General features: G+C 43.0%; 1 protein-coding gene and 1 long non-coding RNA gene across 4 annotated transcripts; one reads left to right on the forward strand and one right to left on the reverse strand.

The window, feature by feature from the left end:
* Positions 1 to 4,087: 4,087 nt before the first annotated feature.
* LOC309660343 lies at positions 4,088 to 12,564 on the forward strand. The gene is made up of 2 exons (XR_014263356.1): positions 4,088 to 10,774; positions 11,817 to 12,564. It is a non-coding gene; the product is annotated as an uncharacterized lncRNA (long non-coding RNA).
* On the reverse strand, positions 10,781 to 16,566 carry ACTRT3 (actin related protein T3). 3 transcript variants are annotated; one of them, XM_082460840.1, is made up of 3 exons: positions 16,225 to 16,566; positions 14,708 to 15,640; positions 10,781 to 11,715 (listed from the first exon to the last, which is right to left on the reverse strand). In XM_082460840.1, exons 1-2 carry the CDS (start codon positions 16,530 to 16,532, stop codon positions 14,722 to 14,724), a joined length of 1,227 nt encoding a protein of 408 aa, XP_082316966.1. In that variant the 5' UTR covers positions 16,533 to 16,566; the 3' UTR covers positions 10,781 to 11,715; positions 14,708 to 14,721. The 3 variants fall into 3 exon arrangements, with proteins under 3 accessions (XP_082316966.1, XP_082316965.1, XP_082316964.1); XM_082460839.1 differs by having other exon boundaries at positions 14,692 to 15,640; XM_082460838.1 differs by lacking the exon at positions 10,781 to 11,715 and having other exon boundaries at positions 14,472 to 15,640.
* Positions 16,567 to 19,271: the final 2,705 nt, after the last annotated feature.

Genomic DNA, 19,271 nt, shown 5'->3' on the forward strand with positions numbered 1-19,271 from the left:
AATGCATGAGGAGGGTGTGATGTAAGAGAGGCACCATTATGTCCATGTTCAGCCTCTGCACTGATATGCTTTGTCCCTGTAACTCAGAACCACAAAGCTGCCCAAGAAATAGACTCACTCTGTTTTTAGCCATTCTCTCTCTCTCTCCCCTTTCTCTTCTCTCTTTCTCTCTCTCTCATTCTCCCTGTCATCTTTACCTTCTGCTTTGTTAAAACTGACTGGCCGTGAAAGCAAGTTAGGAAAGAGGATGAGGAATAAGACAGGAAAGATATAATGTGTCCTTCATTTTAGTAGAAGGACTCTAGAAAACTCTAGACTCTACAAAACTTCTAGACTCTAGAAATAAATGATTAAATCTACACAGTTACCCAAAGTCTGAAGCTGTGGCCAGAACTAGTGCTCTAGATTAGCAAATGTATGTGGTAACCCAGAAAAAAATTTTATTTTGGGAAATTTTAGAAGAGAAAGCAAAATAGGTAGATTACCCAGACGTACTATACAAGTCTGGACAATTCTCCTTCAAACCAATACTATCCCTTGTGTTAGTCATGCACTCTTAGTAATTAAATAAATGAATAATCTAAAAATATGGCAGGGAGTTCCCTGGTGGTCTAGTGGTTAGGATTCCGGGCTTTCACTGCTGTGGCCCGGGTTCAATCCCTGGTGGGGGAACTGAGATCCCACAAGCCACGCAACGTGGGCAAAAATAAAAATAAATTAAAATATTGGGCTTCCCTGGTGGCGCAGTGGTTGAGAATCTGCCTGCCAATGCAGGGGACACGGGTTCGAGCCCTGGTCTGGGAAGGTCCCACATGCTGCGGAGCAACTAGGCCCGTGAGCCACAACTACTGAGCCTGCGCGTCTGGAGCCTGTGCTCCGCAACAAGAGAGGCCGCGATGGTGAGCGGCCCGCGCACCGCGATGAAGAGTGGCCGCCGCTTGCCACAACTAGAGAAAGCCCTCGCACAGAAACGAAGACCCAACACAGCCATAAATTAATTAATTAATTTTTTAAAAAAATATGGCAAATGTTGCGCATAATAATTACTCACGGTAGCAGGAAAATAATTGAAATTAACTTAAATATCCATCAGTAGGCAAAGTGTTATCTAGATTATTGTACAATCATTCAATGGAACATTAAGTAACAATATTAAATAATGGTTCTGAAGGATCTGTAATATCAAAAAGTAATGCCTGTGATTTACTACCAACGGTAAAAAGCAGAATTTGAAAAATAATTACATTAAATGTACATATCAGCTATAATTATATAAAATATACATACAAAAAGGAAATAGAAATATACCAATGGTACTTGAGTTTTACTGAAATGTGATTGTTTTCTACTTCTCAACGTTTTTTGTGGTACTGTTACATTAATTTTATAACTGAAAAAAAATTAGAAAGCATTATTACTTGGCAGATACCTATTTAGCAGTTTGCCTCTGTGCTGGTAAAATAGCAGTTACGATTAGGTGGTCTGTCTTCTGTCCCAATAGCACTCATTCATTTACTTGACAAATAATTATTCAGTACCTATTATGTACTAGGCACCAGGGATATTTCAATGAGGTAAATTACTTGGCCCCTGCCTCTATCCTTACAGCCCAGTGAGGAAGACAGACAATAAGCAAATAATTTATTACAAATCAGGAGAACATGGTATGAGGGTAACCAACATAATGTCATACTATGAAGGGGAAGCTGCTTTAAAAGGGGGCCAGAGAGGCTTCCAAGGAAGTGGTATCTAAATTGAGATGACGATGAGAAGGTGTCAAAAACTGCAAGTGCCGGGGCAGAGCAATTTAAGCAGAGGAGCTAAGGTGAGAAAGATCTTGGCAAGTCCTGGGAACCGAAAGGAGGAGGCCCCGGGTGGCTGGAGCACAGTGCAAGAGAAGAGGGGTTAAAATGAGGTTGGCGAGGGCTTCCCTGGTGGCGCAGTGGTTGAGAATCTGCCTGCCAATGCAGGGGACACGGGTTCGAGCCCTGGTCTGGGAAGATCCCATATGCCGCGGAGCAACTAGGCCCGTGAGCCACAATCACTGAGCCTGCGCGTCTGGAGCCTGTGCTCCGCAACAAGAGAGGCCACGATAGTGAGAGGCCCGCGCACCGCGATGAAGAGTGGCTCCCACTTGCCGCAACTAGAGAAAGCCCTCGCACAGAAACGAAGACCCAACACAGCCAAAAATAAATAATAAATAAATTAAAAAAAAAAAAAAATGAGGTTGGAGAGGTAAGGAGGGACCAGATCATGCAAAACCTTGATACGAATTTTGCATTTTATTCCCAGTGCAATGTGAAACTACTGAAGAGAAGAAACACGGTTCAGTTAGTATTTTAATAAGCTCACTCAGGCTGCTTTGTGAAGAATGACTTTGTGGTGAGTAGAGGACATGATAAGAAGCAGAGAACTAGTCACAAGGTCTGTGAAGGAGATGATAGTGAACGGGAGTAAGGTGGTGGCAATGGAATGAATTAGAGATAGACCAGAGGATATGATGAGGTGAGGGGAGAATGAGGCAAGGGTGATGCCCAGATTACTGGTTTGAGCAATTGAGTGTATGGCAGCGGCGCTTACCGAGATGGGAAAAGTGAGGAAGAATTTGGGGAACAAAATGAAGAATTTACTTAAATTTAAATAACACTGAACTGCAATTTATAATCTGCTTATATAATCTTACTCTCCAGGAAGATCTTTAAGGATGGGAAATATGTTTTTCACCTTTGAAGTCTCAACAAAGCAACATGTTACAGACTAGGCATTTAGTAAGTGTTTGTTAAATGAATGTCACAGCTTTGCAAATATTTCATTCATTCCAGTGTAATAAGAGTCTACTTATTGTGAAAAGCCTGATTTTAGACAGTTTCCCTTACCAAGGCAAACAAGGACAAAATGATTGACCATTAATTATTCTTTAACTGAAAAGGAGAAAGAAAAAGTATGAGATGCTTATTTTTTTAATTCTTTGTTTAGTTTTCTGTAGTTAAACTAAAATGGGAGTTCAAAGCTTTAATGTGTATGTTTAAATTCTTGGGCCTGCTACTGACCTTCTTCAAGTGATTTTACCTCCCAGTGTTTTAGTTTCTCCATTTACAAGATGGAGATAATGGTAGTTGCCTTATCTCACAAGGATGTCATGAAAATAAGTCAGATAAATTGCTTTGCCCTCCTTAGAGAGGGGCTCTAGAAAGTAAGCATTATTAGATATGATGATGAATACCCACAACTTCAAAGATATTTTTAAATTGCCCCCCAAGTCTTTGAACATGTTAAGCCTATGAATAGCACCGTGTTAGGTGTTTATACATTTCTGGCAAGCTTTCACCTCTTGTTAAAGCAGTAAATGGTCTTTGAACAAATGTATTTCTCATTCTTTGATAACTATGCTTCCTTGTTTGTACACTTGAAAGATGATTATCATCTGGCATATGAGGTCGAGTTGAACTCCTTGGTGCCATTATAGTTCAACTGCAGCTTTAATTGAGTTTTTCTCCCAAGGTTGAAAATAAGTCACTTGGTTCACTTTAGTAAGCTACTTACTTTCTAAATAATGGTGAGATGAATTCAACTATTTTCTGCAAGTGACATCTATAAATAATGCTTTTCATTTTAGCTATAATATCCTCGTTCAAAAATTGACATAAAAATTCAGTATTTTTATTTCTTCATTGCTGTATTTTTTTTCTGATGGGTTTTCCTAGAATTGCTTTAAATATCTATAATTATTCATTTTAACATTTCTAACATAGACAGCCATGGTACACACATAAATATCACCAAAGTAAAAACCTACAACTCTCAAGACAAAATATAGGATAGTGAACATCATCTAGAACAACTTTATTTTTTTTTTGGCCAGCCGTGAAGCATGCTGGATCTCAGTTTCTTAATCAGGGATTGAACCCGTGCCCCCTGCAGTGGAAGCATGGAATTTTAACCACTGGATCACCATGGAAGTCCCTAGAACAACATGTCTTATTGCAGATGTGCACCAAGTTCATAATCAGTGTTATATAGAAAACTTGACATTAGCACTTCCACCCTTATCCACGCATCCTTTACCTGTATACCCAACATCCTTTACCTGTATACCCAACACAAATCAAAACCACTTTCTGCTGGAGTAGCCACAATGCTCCTATCAGAGAGCTGTAAAATCATTCCTTGCAAACTATGAGAATAAGACCTACCTCTCCTCTTTAATAAAGCCATTAAAGGTAAGTCTTAGTATATCCATTTAATAAATGTGGAATCTGAAGTTGGGTGACTTTTATACTAGATTCTTCTGGCCAGGTCAGAACCCAGGCTAAAATTGTTTGACCATTTCTTCCTGTTTCCTTTTTCTCTCAAGGAAGAAATGAGAATTTGAAGATACTGTTATCAAACAAAGTTTGTGTGCGTGTTGCAGAGTGAGGCCAAATAAACCAAAACGTCAGAGTTTGGAGCAGAGGAAGGTGTATTGCAGGGCCAAGAAAAGAGAACTGGTGGCTTGTGCTCCCACCTGAACTCCCAATTGGTTTTGGGGGAAGAGTTCTTATAGGCAAAATTTGGGATGAGGGCTGCAGGGTGTATGACTTTCTTCTGATTGGTTGGTGGTGAGGTAACCCAGGGTGGTGCTCCAGGAATCTTGTGCTCAGTCTGAACTTACCATCCTCCACCTGGGTGGGGGCCTTAGTTCTGCAGAAGAACTCAAAGATATTGTTATAAATATTCCTTGAGGAGGAACCGGGACCCTGCCCCAAGGCTACACTATTGTTTCTTGACTGCTCCTCCCTTGTTTCTGCATTCTCTCTCCTCCCTGATTAGCAACTGTTTGAACCTGCCCTTTGAAGCTCAGGGAAGTTCCTGGAGGCTGAGTGAAGCCTATTTCCTACTAACTATTGGGTTGGCCAAAAAGTGTGTTGGGGTTTTTCCATAAGATGTTACGGAAGGGACTTCCCTGGTGGCGCAGTGGTTAAGAATCCGCTTGCCAATGCAGGGGACATGGGTTCGATCACTGGTCCGGGAAGATCTCACATACCGCGGAGCAACTAAGCCTGTGCAACTACTGAGCCTGCGCTCTAGAGCCCACGAGCCACAACTACTGAGCCCGCATGCTGCAACTACTGAAGCCCGTGTGCCTAGAACCTGTGCTCCACAACAATAGAACCCACTGCAATGAGAAGCCCGCAACGAAGAGTAGCCACCACTCGCCACAACTAGAGAAAGCCCATGTGCATCAACAAAGACCCAATGCAGCCAAAAAAAAAAAAGATGTTATGGAAATACCGGAATGAACTTTTTGGCCAACCTAACAGAAATGGGCAACACAGAAAGGATTTGTACCCAGGAGCCCCACAGGGTCCTGCTTGGTTTCAATACTGCACACTGTGATGACTTTCTAAGAAGGGAGATCTAAACCAAGGTGGAGGAAGGGTATGGGAGAAATGGCCTCAATTCCACCAAGTGATGGTATAAGCCTCCTCATGTTACCAAGTCCAAGCTCTCTCTGCTTGCTGCATGACAGGACAATGAGTTGGGAGATGAGGTGTTGAGATAAGGAATACGACTTTATTTGGAAAGTTGGCAGACCAAGAAGATGGCAGACTAGTGTCTCTGAAAAACCATCTTACTGGGGTTTGGATGCCAGTTTCTTTTATAGAACAGAGAGGGGGAGGAAGTAAAGTAAGAAGGCCATAAGATATTACATATGTCCCCTGGAATGGTCAGCCTTGAGGAGGGGATGTGTTAATTTCTTCTTTCTTCAGCCATCCACAGGTGGACAGGGTCAGGATGTTTCCCTGAACAAAGGCACTTTTGTTTAACATTCAGGCAGAGGGGCAGTGATCCCTGAGGCAGGCCATTGTGTATAGACAGTATCCTTTTAGTGAACAAAAGCAACAGGAAGCAAAGGTTAAAGTAAAAGAAACAGATCCAACTTATAGTCAGATTTTGCTCTCCCCTGTTGTACTCACAGCCCCACCAGGATCTGACAGAATGGACACTGAAGGACAGGCCTATCCCTCAGGCTGATTCATAAGAGCAAATACCGTAGGTGTCCTAAGTCCTATATGTGGGGGAGGAGTTCCAGTTCTATTTTCAGAATATTATTAAAGATTTATTTTGAAATTTCTGTCTTTAGTGATATTCCCAGGGGCCTATAAAAGATGCTAAGAGCATAGCCTCCTTTCACGTACAATTATCTTGCATAAGCCTTTAACTGGTGGGATGGCCCAAACTCCCATACTTCTGGGAAAATCATTCCTGACTTCTGGTATCATCCAATTTGTGTAGGCCAAAGGTCACAGATTAGTAGCTATGATGGGCCAGATTTTTCCTCAAAAGGTATTTTGAGTGGCCCATTGCAATGACTTCTGACACCAACACCCAAGTTAGGTCAAACTTCACAGGTTAAGGACACAGTTCTCCACAAGACTGCCCTTACTTCAGACACCAGCTTAAAGTTTGGGGTTCCCCAAGCCATCCTCACTTCTGACCAGCTGGCTACAATTCAGCTGGCTAACCCCTCAGGTTAGATAATTCACTAGAATGACTCGCAGAACTCAGAAAAGTGCTATACTTATGATTACAGTTTTATTATAGAAAAAGGATTCAAATCCAAACCAGCCAAAGAGAGAGATGTACAGGGTGAGGTCTGGGAGGGTCCCCAATGTGAAGCTTCCTCACCCAAGCTTCAAAGTTTCCAGAGTTTTGACTGGGACTTCATTATGTCAGCATGATTGGTTGAGTCATTAGTCAGTCTCTAGCCCCACTCCTCTCCTAGGAGGTCTGGCTGATAAGGACATGTTTGGTCTTGTTGATGTGACCAGTCCCATCTAGGTCATCCCATAAGCTATTAGGTGTTGTCTGAGGGGCCCACCAGGAATAAGAAAGGCACTCCTACCAATCAGGAAATTCCAAGGATATGGAAGCTACTTCTCAGGACTGAGGAATAAAAGCCATCCAAATTCTTTATTATACACACACAATATGTAATTTTATTTTAAATTAACTATCAACATTTTAAAATCAGTCTTCACATAAACTAAACTTTTTGTCTCCCCCTGAAATATTTCCAATTTTAGGCCTCCGTTCCCACAAGGCTGCTTCCCCTGTAAAAGGGATATTTCCCCCACCATCTCCACAGTCTTTATTCTTGGTGTGATTCACTCCTTTTGTTTCCTTCTGGTGCACTGCAGACATTTAAATTTGCAAACCTTGGCCTAAGCCTTGGGTATTTTTGCTGTTTTTACTTCCATCACACATTATTACCTTAAAAGAATAAATGGGGAAGGAATGACAATTACCTTTTGTCATTTCATCCTCACCTTAGTTTAATTTAAAACTACTTTTCCTCTACACTTTGTGTGAGTGAGGGTGCAGGTGTCTTCTATTTGTCTCTTATGTCTTGAGCCAGGCCAATATGGAATTTTTGACTGCAGAACCAGGACAAACTAAATTAAAACTCACCTTATCCTCAGAATCAAAAACTATAGCCAACCCAGGACCTTGGAAAAGAAGCCTCTCTTTCTAAAGACAAAACAAAACCCATGTTTCTCAATATTTTTAAAGCTATAACTTCCTTCACGAGCATTAAATTCTCACATTCTCCTTTATTATTTGAAATTCATCATAAGTAACTAAAAATAAATAAATGAGACAAATAGTTATTTTCAAATTTCATTTACCCCTTCCCCCATTAAAACCCTTTGCAAATCACTGTTTAAATAATGTTAAAGGCATGAAATCAGCCCCAAGTACTTCCGGGGCCATGTGGATACATGCAGTCTCTCTCAGGTACAGGGGTTGCAAAGACCTTGAAGTATAGGCAATCCTCAATATTCGCAGATTCCATATTTGTAAATCCACCTACTAAAATTTATTTGTAACCCCAAAATCAATAGCTACAGCGTTTTTACAGTCATTCATGGACACATGCTGAGCAGTGAAAAATTTGAGTCACTTGACACAAAGTTTCCCCACTGAGGTCCAACAAGGGGACACGCTGCCTACTTATTCCAAAAACAACACTGTAAGCAAGTGCCCTTTTTGTGATCTATTTAGTGGCACTTTTTTTTTTTTTTCATTTTTGTGCTTGTTGATGATTTTGCTGTTTAAAATGACCCCAAGTATAGTGCTGAAGTGCTGTCTGGTGTTCCTAAGTGAAAGAAGGCTGTGATATGCCTACAGAAAATATATGTGTAGATAAGCTCATATACAGGCAAGAGCTACATACAGTGTTGTTGAATATGAGTTCAATGTTAATGAATAAATAATATATATTAAATAAGGTGTCCTTAAATAGAAACACACATAAAACAAGATTATTCATTGATCAGTTGATGAAAATGATGTGACTAGAGGCTCTCAGGAACCTAATCTTGTATTTCCCCTAGGAGAAATGGTTTCATATTCACTAATTCAGTGTTAAGGTGACTTTATAGAGCATACTACCACAAATAACAAGAGTAAACTGTACTTGTAAGCTAGTGAAACACACAATGGACTTTCCAGCACAAAATCCTATCAAAGAAGGTTGTGGAGGGAAGAGAGCAGGGGATGAAAACTAAGCTCACAGGCAAGTAACCTTTAAAGATGTTATTTTATTTTAAACCAGAAAATGGTGGTGGAGCTAACACTAATCATCTTTCCCAGGCAAGCCAATGCAGCATTAAGGTGCCACACAGTAAACAGAACACTGGACTTTAAAGTTCAGGGGGCTAACTGCTGGTCCCAACTCCGCAAAAAATTAACTTAGCCAAGGGAGTTTCTTCATCTGGTAGAGGGACTCAAATCTTGTAGCAATAAGAAGTCACATTTGCCATAATTATTATCTCCAAAATGTTGTCATGTAACTTATCTCATTGGTTGAACTCTATGGCCCCTTCTTGCTCCAAAATTATATAATTTAATGAAGAGAATCATTCTGCCAAAACAGAAAAAAATATATCAAATGTTCATAATACTGAGGATTTTCCTTTGGAATGTTTACAAGACATTTGTCAAGGAGAGGATTTCAAGTATAAGAACTAGAAAACGGCTGTGGTCTTTTAAATTGTCTTTATTAAATCACTACTTTCTTTTTTAAAAATGAGAGAGAGAGGGACTTCCCTGGCAGTCCAGTGGTTAAGACTACGGGCTTCCACTGCAGGCGGCATGGGTTTGGGAAACCCTGCAGGCCTCAGGAGGCCGAAAGCAAAAAAGAAAAAAAAAAGAGCCTTCTCCCCAGTAGGTGGGAACCTTCTCCCCAGTAAATGGCCATCCTTGCCTCACGGTAGACTCCATCACAAATTTTGTATATGTGGAGAAGCAAAAGTACCACTAGATGGAGCAAGAACAAAAGACATCTATTTATTTCTAGTTCAAGGAACCCTGGCAGTCTTCAAAAACGATCTTAAAAGGTCACTTTCTGAGTAAATGGAAGTTTAGTGAAGCTAGCTGAGTTACCTGAAAAACCAAGAAAAATCTTTGGCAAAGTCAGAACTAGAACGTCATTCACTAACTTACCCCATGTTCTTTCCACAAAACCATGCTGATGGGAAAACGTTTTCCTTCTTAGAGAACATTACCAGAAACAGTGCAGTCCAGGTTTTTCACATTTCTTAACTGCAGGCTAAGAATTGTATTAGACGACACTGAGGGACCTACTTCAGGCAACAGGATGAAATGCTAGACACGTTCATGTATATACCGACATGGTCCTGATTTTTCTTTTCCATTTTCGGGTCCAGCTCCAGGCTGGATATCACACTGATAATTTGCCTTTATAATTCAGGCTGCTGGGTACTCTCTCTCCCAGCGATTGCCGCCAGAATGGCTGTCTCAAGGAAGTGAAGGCACTGACTTCAATTCCCACATAAACCTGGAAGTTAGGTTTCGGAGACAAATGGGCAGAATGACCTGTTGATTGTTTCCTAATGGGCCTTTTTCTTTTCTTCCCCCCCCCACCCCGGGCAAAGAAACCTGACCCAATTCTTGGGGGGGGGGGGATATATATTTCTTCGTACACTTTTCTGTCACCACTTAATACTTTGCATCCAAAGACGGAGACAAAGACGAAAAGCAACGACCATTAAGGAACAGAATTTCCACTGTTTTAAGAACAGACTAGATCTTCCAGTTAACAAATATTAAGTGTTTAATAATCTCACAAAAAAACAATCACTGCTCTTCCATATCCGATTGTCGGGACTGATCGTGATCTACTTTGGAAGAGGCAAAAACCTCGACAAAATCCGCAGAGCAGGAACTGCGTTGTGATACTATGATAAAGGGCAACAAAACCAGAGGAGGGGGAGGACAAAAAAGCCCTACACAGGAACGGCTAGCTGGCTATTAGGCTAACTGCCCATTCATTTGGACCAATTTTGGAGATGCCTCCACGTGTCCTTCTGACAGTTGATTTGCACGCACTGTGGTCCAATCTGCAAGTTTGGAGGCCCACAGGCCCACCACTGACGGCGAGGGAGACGGACGCGCACGAACGGAGTCCCTCCTTCCAAGGAGAAGCAGACTGCCCGTGCCCCACCCCCGCAGCTCCTCCAGCTGCAAGTGTCTGAGCCGAGTCCCGGGTGCACGTCCCACGGCTCAGGGAAGCGCACCGCGCGCGGGGACCGGCTCCGTTCCTTTCCCTGCGGTAAGAGCCTCGCCTCGGCCCCCCAAGCGACCCGCGGCTGACAGAGCCCAACTCTTCGCGGCGGCAGTGGGCGCCTCCGGAGAAGCCCCGGGCCGACCGCGGCCTCAGGCGGGGCGCGGGGCCTGGGCGGACGAGCCACGCAGGTTCCCGGGAGAGGTGAGCGAGCCAGCGGCTGACATTTTTTGTTTGCTTCAGTCTGGATGGTTGATGGCGGTAGGCCGAGGCTTTTCCGCCCGCTGAAAGTCAGCGAGAAAAACAGCGCGCGGGGAGCAAAAGCGCAGCACCTACGCCAGTCTCAATTAGGGTTAGACAAAAGACGGCAGCCACCACTCCCGGGCCCACCCTCCGCAACCCACAGCGCCTCCTCCAGCGTCTCCTTATAAAGGGAGCGGCCGCCACCTGCGCGGATTGGCTGGGACCCTCCCGCCACGGCTCTCGCGAGAGCCGGTCTCGCAACATTTTTTTTCAAAAGTTCTGTTTCCGGCCATGAGGACAATCGCCGCCCCACCCACACGTTCCCTACGGGAGGATTTGGGTCTTTTCTTGAGGCGAATTAACTTGTAATTTGAAAACTAACTTGAATGCTTCTTAGCGCTGTTTTCCATCCCTTACAGACCAGGCGAGGTGCACGTTACTATCTTAAAGAAGTGGAGTTCATACAAAAATTGTAGGGCCAAAACAGTGATTCTCAGTTCGGATCATCACGTTTGTTAGAGAACTTTACCAAAATAGATTCCCGAACAGAATCTTGGCTTGGTTCATTGGGCTGCCTCCGCGATCCTGACCTGTTCCCTTCCTTAGAAAGCCTACTCTTCAACTTCTTGAGCAGAGGTTGTTTTACTACGTATAACTACTCCCTCCTCGATCTCAACATTGAGGACTGAATCTCCCTTTTATTAGGAAATAAAGGCTTTTCAGTCATTGACTTTGCTTTAATGTTGTGTCGTGGTTGTGTTAAAAAAGAACAATGCACCATAAATTGTAGCAGGTTTTTATATTGGCCGGTACATGCTGTTTTTCATATAACTGGCTAATCTTAAAAGTTGAACTCTTCAATTGGGTGAACTTCATGGAGTTGTCGCTATTGGCACCGCGATCTGAAAGAAAAGTAAAATGTTAAGGGGGTTGGTTTGGTATGATTTAAGATAGGGGAAAATATAACTAAACGGAAATTTCACATTTTATTTCCTTTCCCTAGATTACCTGAAAAGGATCATCTATGACCCCAATGAAGAGGCTAGAGTCTGTACAGAATATTCCAGGCTAGTTGTTGGGTTAACTGCCTAAGAAACCACAGTTAAGGACCATGCGCCTGCCTAACCTAGCAAGCTACTTTGGAGATCACTTTAAATTTACATCTCTTAATCTCTTTACATCTCAACTTCTTAATTTGTAAATGGGAATACTATTTGTCTTGCCCATCTCTCTGGGATGCTGAAGTTTAAATTAGACAAATGTATCTAAACAGCTTAGCCGAAATTTCTTTTAGGAAAAAAGCACTTTAAGAATTCTAAAGTGAGGGGGGTTGGGATCATTCTGTTAGGGGAACCACTGACTGAAACCGCCTGCCCCGGCCAGGTACCATAGTAACCACTTGCAAGAGCTATCTTAAGCAGGAGGTCCTGGTAAGGAATGCGGAACTAACAAGCTACCACCAACCGGAAGAATTTGGGAAAGGTCAAAAGGAGAGAGGAGACTCCAGTCCATGTGTTGTACCAACCTCCCAGAATCCTTCTCGCTAGAATCCATCTTGGCTGAGTGATGCGTGTGCCACCAGGAAGGATCCTGAGTCAGAGTGATTCGCCAGAGACAACCCAGAAATCAACCCAATTACCATAAAACCCGAGACTGCGAGCCACGTGGCAGAGCAGTTCTCCTGTGTTCCCTTACCCTGCTGCTCTCCGCCCCGCCGCCCCTTCCCAATAAAGCCTCTTGCTTTGTCAGCATGTGTGTCTCCTCGGACTATTCATTTCCGAGTGTTAGACAAGAGCCCACTCCCGGGCCCTGGAAGGGGTCCCCCTTCCTGCAACAATTCTCTCTACAGTGCTTGTGACTCTAGTGAGTACAGCATCGACTATTCAAACTGCTCTCAGATAATCATTTTCTACACCTTATCCAATCTAGTAGTTTTGCTTACAATCACTAAAATGATAAACACATTTCAAAGAATGAAATGCACCTCTTCACAAATGCTTCAGGCCAAACTGAATTACTTCCTGCTGCTTGTACATTGCCATGATTTTTACACCTTGGAGGCTTTGCCCTAATGTTCCCTCTGCCATCAGTGTGCTTCTGGTCAATTCTATATATCTGCATATCTACTGGGAGTGCACCACAGAAGTCATCAGGGAAGGGGACAGAGATGAAAAGAGAAAGCCCACAATCCCTGTCCTTTAAGCACATATCTAGTAAGGGAGAAAGACAAGCAAACCAAAAGATAAGGCTGCATAAATTAAGTGGTCAATAAAAGTACAAGTAATATAATGTGCTGAAGGATACAAATAATCGATTTTGACTATGGAGGAAGTAGCATGAGCTGGACCTATAAATTGTCTAATTCTGTAAGTAAAAAATAACATTTTGCAAGTTCCCATAGAGACGTTATCTCATTTGTATTTCATAAGGACCCTGTGAGACAGATAAGGATTAGGATTAGCAACCCCACTTATTAATGAGGAAATTGATCTTCAAAATGTTTAAACGATTTGTTTAAATCATGCAGCCGGTAGGTGGCAGGGCCTGGACCTGAACCCACATATACTGCCCCTAAATTCAGAAGGACGGGCACTCTATTAGGTTTAAATTTCAACTTCAAGCCCAGCCCCCAAAAGCCTTCCCTGAGCCTTTAAGTTGTTTTCCCTCCTATGAGTCCCATTTTATACTTCTCTTAGAACACTAAATCACTTTTCACCTTATATTATTGCAGTTAAAGTATGAATTTCACCTCTCACACTGGACTGCTGGCTTCTTAAGGACACAATCTGACTCCTGATTTAGCACTACTGCACTTAGCACGGTGCTTTGCATAGAGCAGATACTACATACTTCGAGTTATGTCAACACTGCCATCATTCTCTCAGCTACCTTTGTCATTTCAGACCCTTCTTTCCCCTTCATAACTAATTAGGCACCAAGACTTGTCAGTTTTTCATAATTTCTTCTTTTTAATTCCTATTGCTTATAATCTTGAGTATAAGACTTGACTACTTTATATCTACACTGACAACTTTCTAATTGATCACTGAATCTCCAGGGCCTTTCCCAGTCCAATTTATCCTCTAAACTACCACCACATTCATCCTAATTTCCTTATGTCTCCTGTTTTCAAATCTTTAATGGTTCCTTTTTGCCTATAGGACATTTAAAACAAAGCCTTCCAGTCTCTGGCCTTAATTTGCCTTCCTAGTCATTGCTCTTAGTCTGTTCAATATGGGCTCTTCATTTTAACAAAACCAGTGTATTAAACATGCCTTGAATATGCTTTGTTCATCCTCATATCTAGCTTCTTGCTCATTTCCACTATGCTCTTCTGAATATCTGCCCTCTTTTATTATGCTCCCACACCATCCTAATGCCACCCCATTCATGATGGCATACCTCTGCTATGAAATCTTCCCTTATAGCCACCTTCCTTCCATAAACTTCAACAACCTTCAATCTGTATCACTCATTTGGCACATATCATGTTGTACCACAAATTGCTCTCTCCCTCCAAAGGAAGTGTAAGATCTACAAGGTAAATAATAACATCTTCTCAGGACTTCTCTGGTGGTGCAGTGGTTAAGACTCCACGCTCCCATGTAGGCGGCCCGGCTTCCATCCCTGGTCAGGGAACTAGATCCCAGATGCATGCTGCAACTAAGACCCGGCACAGCCAAATAACTAAAATTAAAAGAGTAATGTCTCCTCTAACATTTAATTTGGTTCTACTCAATAAATATGTTATTTGACTGCTTCATCATTATTTGCCCCCATTATAGAAATGCAAAAGAGACATGGACCTTCCAATAACTGAAATATTTTGTTCTCCCCGCAACATATAATATCCAAAGTTTTCTGTCACATTTACTCACAACATTTTCTTCTAACCATTTTATCTGTATTCAGAAGCATCTTTGGTGCACTATGTTGGGTCCGATTTCTTTAAATTCTGCAGCGGTGATCCACATGTCCTGGAAGGCAGAGAGGGATGCAAGAACAGAGCCTCCCATCCACACTGATATTCTCCTTTCTGGGGGAGCAATAACCTGCACAGGGGTGTTGGCAGGCACCACCTTTGCTATATCTTTAACTAGCCGCTTATCTAAACCAGGGAAAGAGGTTGATCCCCCAGCAAGGATAATATTGGAGAAAAAGGAATTCCTCAGATCTGTATCACATTTCATTATGCTGCTGAAGCACATCTTATCAATGCCAGGGGTCTCAAGATGCATGAGACTTGGAGAGAAGAGGGCCTCTGGACAATGAAAGAGCTGGTCATGGAGTCTGAGTGTCTTCCCATCAGGTAGTTGGTAAACCTTCTCTATACAATCAGCTTTCTTGGCCTTTTCCTCTTCAAAGTTCATTGCCACATAACAATAGTTTTCCTTAATGTCTGTGACAATCTTTCTGTGTGAAGCACTAAGCAGCATGATGCCATGCTCCTTCAACAGCATCATGAGGTAGTTGGTAAGGTCAAGACCTGCCAGATCTAGCTGCTGGACACTATGAGGCAGACAGTAACCCTCAAAGATGGGTACACACTGGGTAACCCCAGCACCTGAATTCAGCACAAAGCCAGTTGTGAAGCCAGCAGCAAAGAGAGCTAGCACCTCCTGGATGGACATATAGAAGGCAGGAACCTCCAGATGCTCAAAAAATACTTCAGTGACCCATTGCCTGTTGGCCAGTGGGTTCAGTGCTGACTCTGTAATCAAGACTGGGCCATCACAGGGCCTTAGCTTCAGGTTATCGTCATAGATATGCTTCCACATGATCTCCATGTCCCCCCAGCAAGTAATGAGACCACGCTCCACTGGGTAGCTGTAGGAAAAGCAATAAGATAAATGGCAGCTTTACATTTTTCCAGTGTCTACTCTCTTCAAACATGGGTTAATCCCCATATTTATTACCAGTAGCCCTTTATGGGCAGTGTCCGCCAGAGCCTCTCAGAGATGGTAACTGCCAGCAAAAGATAGCCCAGCTACCTTCCTCTGCAATTTTTGTTGCTTTCCATCTTCCCTGCCTCTTTGGAATACCCTTTTTGGCTTTAAAAAAAAAAAAAAATAGGGAAATCTTCACAGTTTTAATATCAGTTAGTTGAAAACAAATAGCCCAGAAGACAAAGGTACCTTGAATTAACATTCCTAAATGAACTTGTATTTTATGAACGATAATTGTGTTTGTACGTTTGAATATATTTGAATAGATAGAGCGAGCAAGTGATGTTCACTCTTTGGGTATGTGGTACCCTCAGAGATTTGTGGCTCGAGCGTTTGCAATAATGATAGCTGGCAGAGACTTTCCTGTTCCTCACTTCTCATCCTTCCTCTCAGTATCGGGCCCCTCCTCTGGGCTCCCCCTACTTCGCCTCCACGAGGGTCCTGCCCGCCGGGAGAAGGCGGTACCTGATGGAAAGTGAGCTTCTCCGCTGCTGCGCTTGGTCTCCCACGCACACTTCCTGCGCGCCCTCTGACCCCCAGGTCTGGCCTTTGGCGCGGCCTATAATGTTCGGGTAGACAAACTGGGGCTCCCGGGACCCAGCCAGGCCCGCCTTGATCACTCCTGAGCCGTTGTCGATCACCACCGGTAGCTGGTAGTAGCTCATGCCGCCGCCGCCTCCTGTCGCCCGGCCGCTTGGGCTGCCCTGGCTGCGGGCTGCGCGGAGAGCGGGGAAAGTGATGTGCCGGTCCGACGACCTGGAACGCCGCGTCATAGAGACCCCGGCACGGCCCCGCGGGGCCTGAGCCGGGCTGGTGGGAGCCGGGGGCTGCGGGGGAGGCGGGGGGAGTCCCAGACCGGGTACTCAATGGATGCAAGGTGCACTCTAAAGTGCCACCCACGATTGCGTCTCACCCGGGTTGGACCACTCTTCACCCCCTTGGAATCCGGGAATACCAATATCAGGAAAACCTGACTTTCTTCCCAAAAAGCTAGATACAAATCTAACCCTTCACAAGAGGCTTTCTCTAATACCTCCATGAGCCATAAAAACAGTTTTATTTCTCAACGTCATTACATCCTGGTTAATAGATGTCTGTCCAAGGGCCTGCGGGAAGCTCTGAAATGCACCCTCGAAACTGGAAAAAGGTGGAGAGATTTGACAGGGTAAAGTGTCGTAGCAGGGGAGGCACGGTTCATGCTTCTGAACTTCTAAAAAGAGAATTTCGTCAACTTCTAAAAAGAGAAAAGGAAAAAGTGCTAGGACTTAAAGTGGGTTTTAAATACTTTTATTATTATTTCTATACATTCTGGGCAGTACTTTGTTGTGTTTCTTTCCCCGTGTTTTCTAAGCAAAACGTACTCAAAACCAAAAAAGTATAATCTCACTTTTAAATTTTTTAAGCAAAACGTACTCAAAACCAAGAAAGTATAATCTCACTTTTAAATTTTTTAAGCAATCCCATCAGGTTACGCACCCCACCCCCCCGCCCCCGGTGTAATATGGAAGCTCATTCTCATTCCCTAAAAATTCTTGATGTTTAGGCATAAGGATGTGTCTGCCTCTTTGCAGGAAAAACGATATTCCTTAGGTCATATGAAGCTCAGGCTTAGAAAAATTTATGCATGTTGCGTGCCAAAAAAGTGCTTCTTGATGTCTGATTTTCTTTTTTAACCTCTTCAATTTTGCACACCCTGTAGAAGATTTTAAAACAAGTACAGAGCAGAGGAGGAAATTCAAGAGCTAACGACACGTCCCTCCACCAGAGGCTGAAAGGATCGCTTTCTCGCTAGCTAAGTAACAGCTAGGGAGTTTGGGGCTGCGCGGAGCTGCGCCGGCTGCGAGAGCCGGGACTCCGGGATTCGCGTGCGGCCAGCCCTTCCTAGCCGGCCAAAGCCCCGAAACTCATCCGGGACTCTCAACAGCGTAACGCGAAGAAAAGAAACTAATATAACACTTCTTTTCCGTAGAAGAAAGTAAACCCAAAAAAAGTGCAACCAACGGGTGCCCGGTTTCTAACTAGGGGCTTTGAAAAAAGTGTATGCAAATTCCAACTTTTGAGATGGTAGTACTGTTCAACTGGACATACGGTTATTTTTCCTTTTTTGGGGGGCTTTCATTGTTCTTTCTGTTAAAAGTTACGCTAACCCTACCTTTAAGTGCTTGTGAATTGCACGTTACAACAGCGATACCGAGGACTTTCTCAGGCATTTCCAGCAGGCGGGTTTCCGTAGTGTAGTGGTTATCACGTTCGCCTAACACGCGAAAGGTCCCCGGTTCGAAACCGGGCGGAAACAGCTTATTTCTTTTCCCCCTGTTTACGTCCACTTAACAGGGTCTTGTGATGCTCCTTATGTTTGCTTTTTATTTTTTTTAACATCTTTATTGGACTATAATTGCTTTACAATGTTGTGTTAGTTTCTGCTGTATAACAAAGTGAATCAACTATATGCATACGTACATCCCTATATCCCCTCCCTCTTGAGCCTCCCTCCCACCTTCCCTATCCCACCCCTCCAGGTGGTCACAAAGCACTGAGCTGATCTCCCTGTGCTATGCAGCTGCTTCCCACTTGCTATCTACTTTACATTTGGTAGTGTGTATAGGTCAGTGCTACTCTATCACTTCGTCCCAGCTTACCCTTCCCCCTCCCCGTGTCCTCAAGTCCATTCTCTACGTCTGCGTGTTTATTCCTGTGCTGCCCCTAGGTTCGTCAGAACCTTTTTTTTTTTTTAGATTCCATATATATGTGTTAGCATACTGTATTTGTGTTTCTCTTTCTGACTTACTTCACTCTGTATAACAGACTCTAGGTCCATCCACCTCACGACAAATAACTCAGTTTTGTTTCTTTTTATGGCTGAATAATATTTCATTGTATATATGTGCCACATCTTCTTTATCCATTCATCTGTCGATGGGCACTTAGGTTGCTTCCATGTCCTGGCTATTGTAGATAGTGCTGCAATGAACATTGTGGTACATGACTCTTTTTTAATTACGGTTTTCTCAGAGTATATGCCCAGTATTGGGATTGCTCGGTCATATGGTAGTTCTATTTTTAGTTTTTTAAGGAACCTCCATATTGTTCTCTATAGTGGCTGTATCAATTTACATTCCCACCAACAGTGAAAGAGGGTTCCCTTTTCTCCATACCCTCTCCAGCATTTGTAGATTTTTTGATGATGGCCATTCTGACTTGTGTGAGGTGATACCTAATTGTAGTTTTGATTTGCATTTCTCTAATGATTAGTGATGTTGAGCATCCTTTCATGTTTGTTGGCAATCTGTATATCTTCTTCAGAGAAATGTCTGTTTAGGTCTTCTGCCCATTTTTGGATTGGGTTTTGTTGGCTTTTTAAAAAACATAATCCTGATAGTAATTTGAAGTACCTTGGGCATTTGAACTTTCAACTTGGATGTTATTTTACTTGTTCACCAAATGTTTTTTTATTAACGGCTTGCACATGGAAGAAGTGCTCCAGACTTAAAAAAAAAGTTTTTAAAACTCAC

Source organism: Balaenoptera physalus (genome assembly GCF_965194825.1).
Source record: "Balaenoptera physalus genome assembly, chromosome: 4".
Taxonomy (NCBI): Eukaryota; Metazoa; Chordata; class Mammalia; order Artiodactyla; family Balaenopteridae; genus Balaenoptera; species Balaenoptera physalus.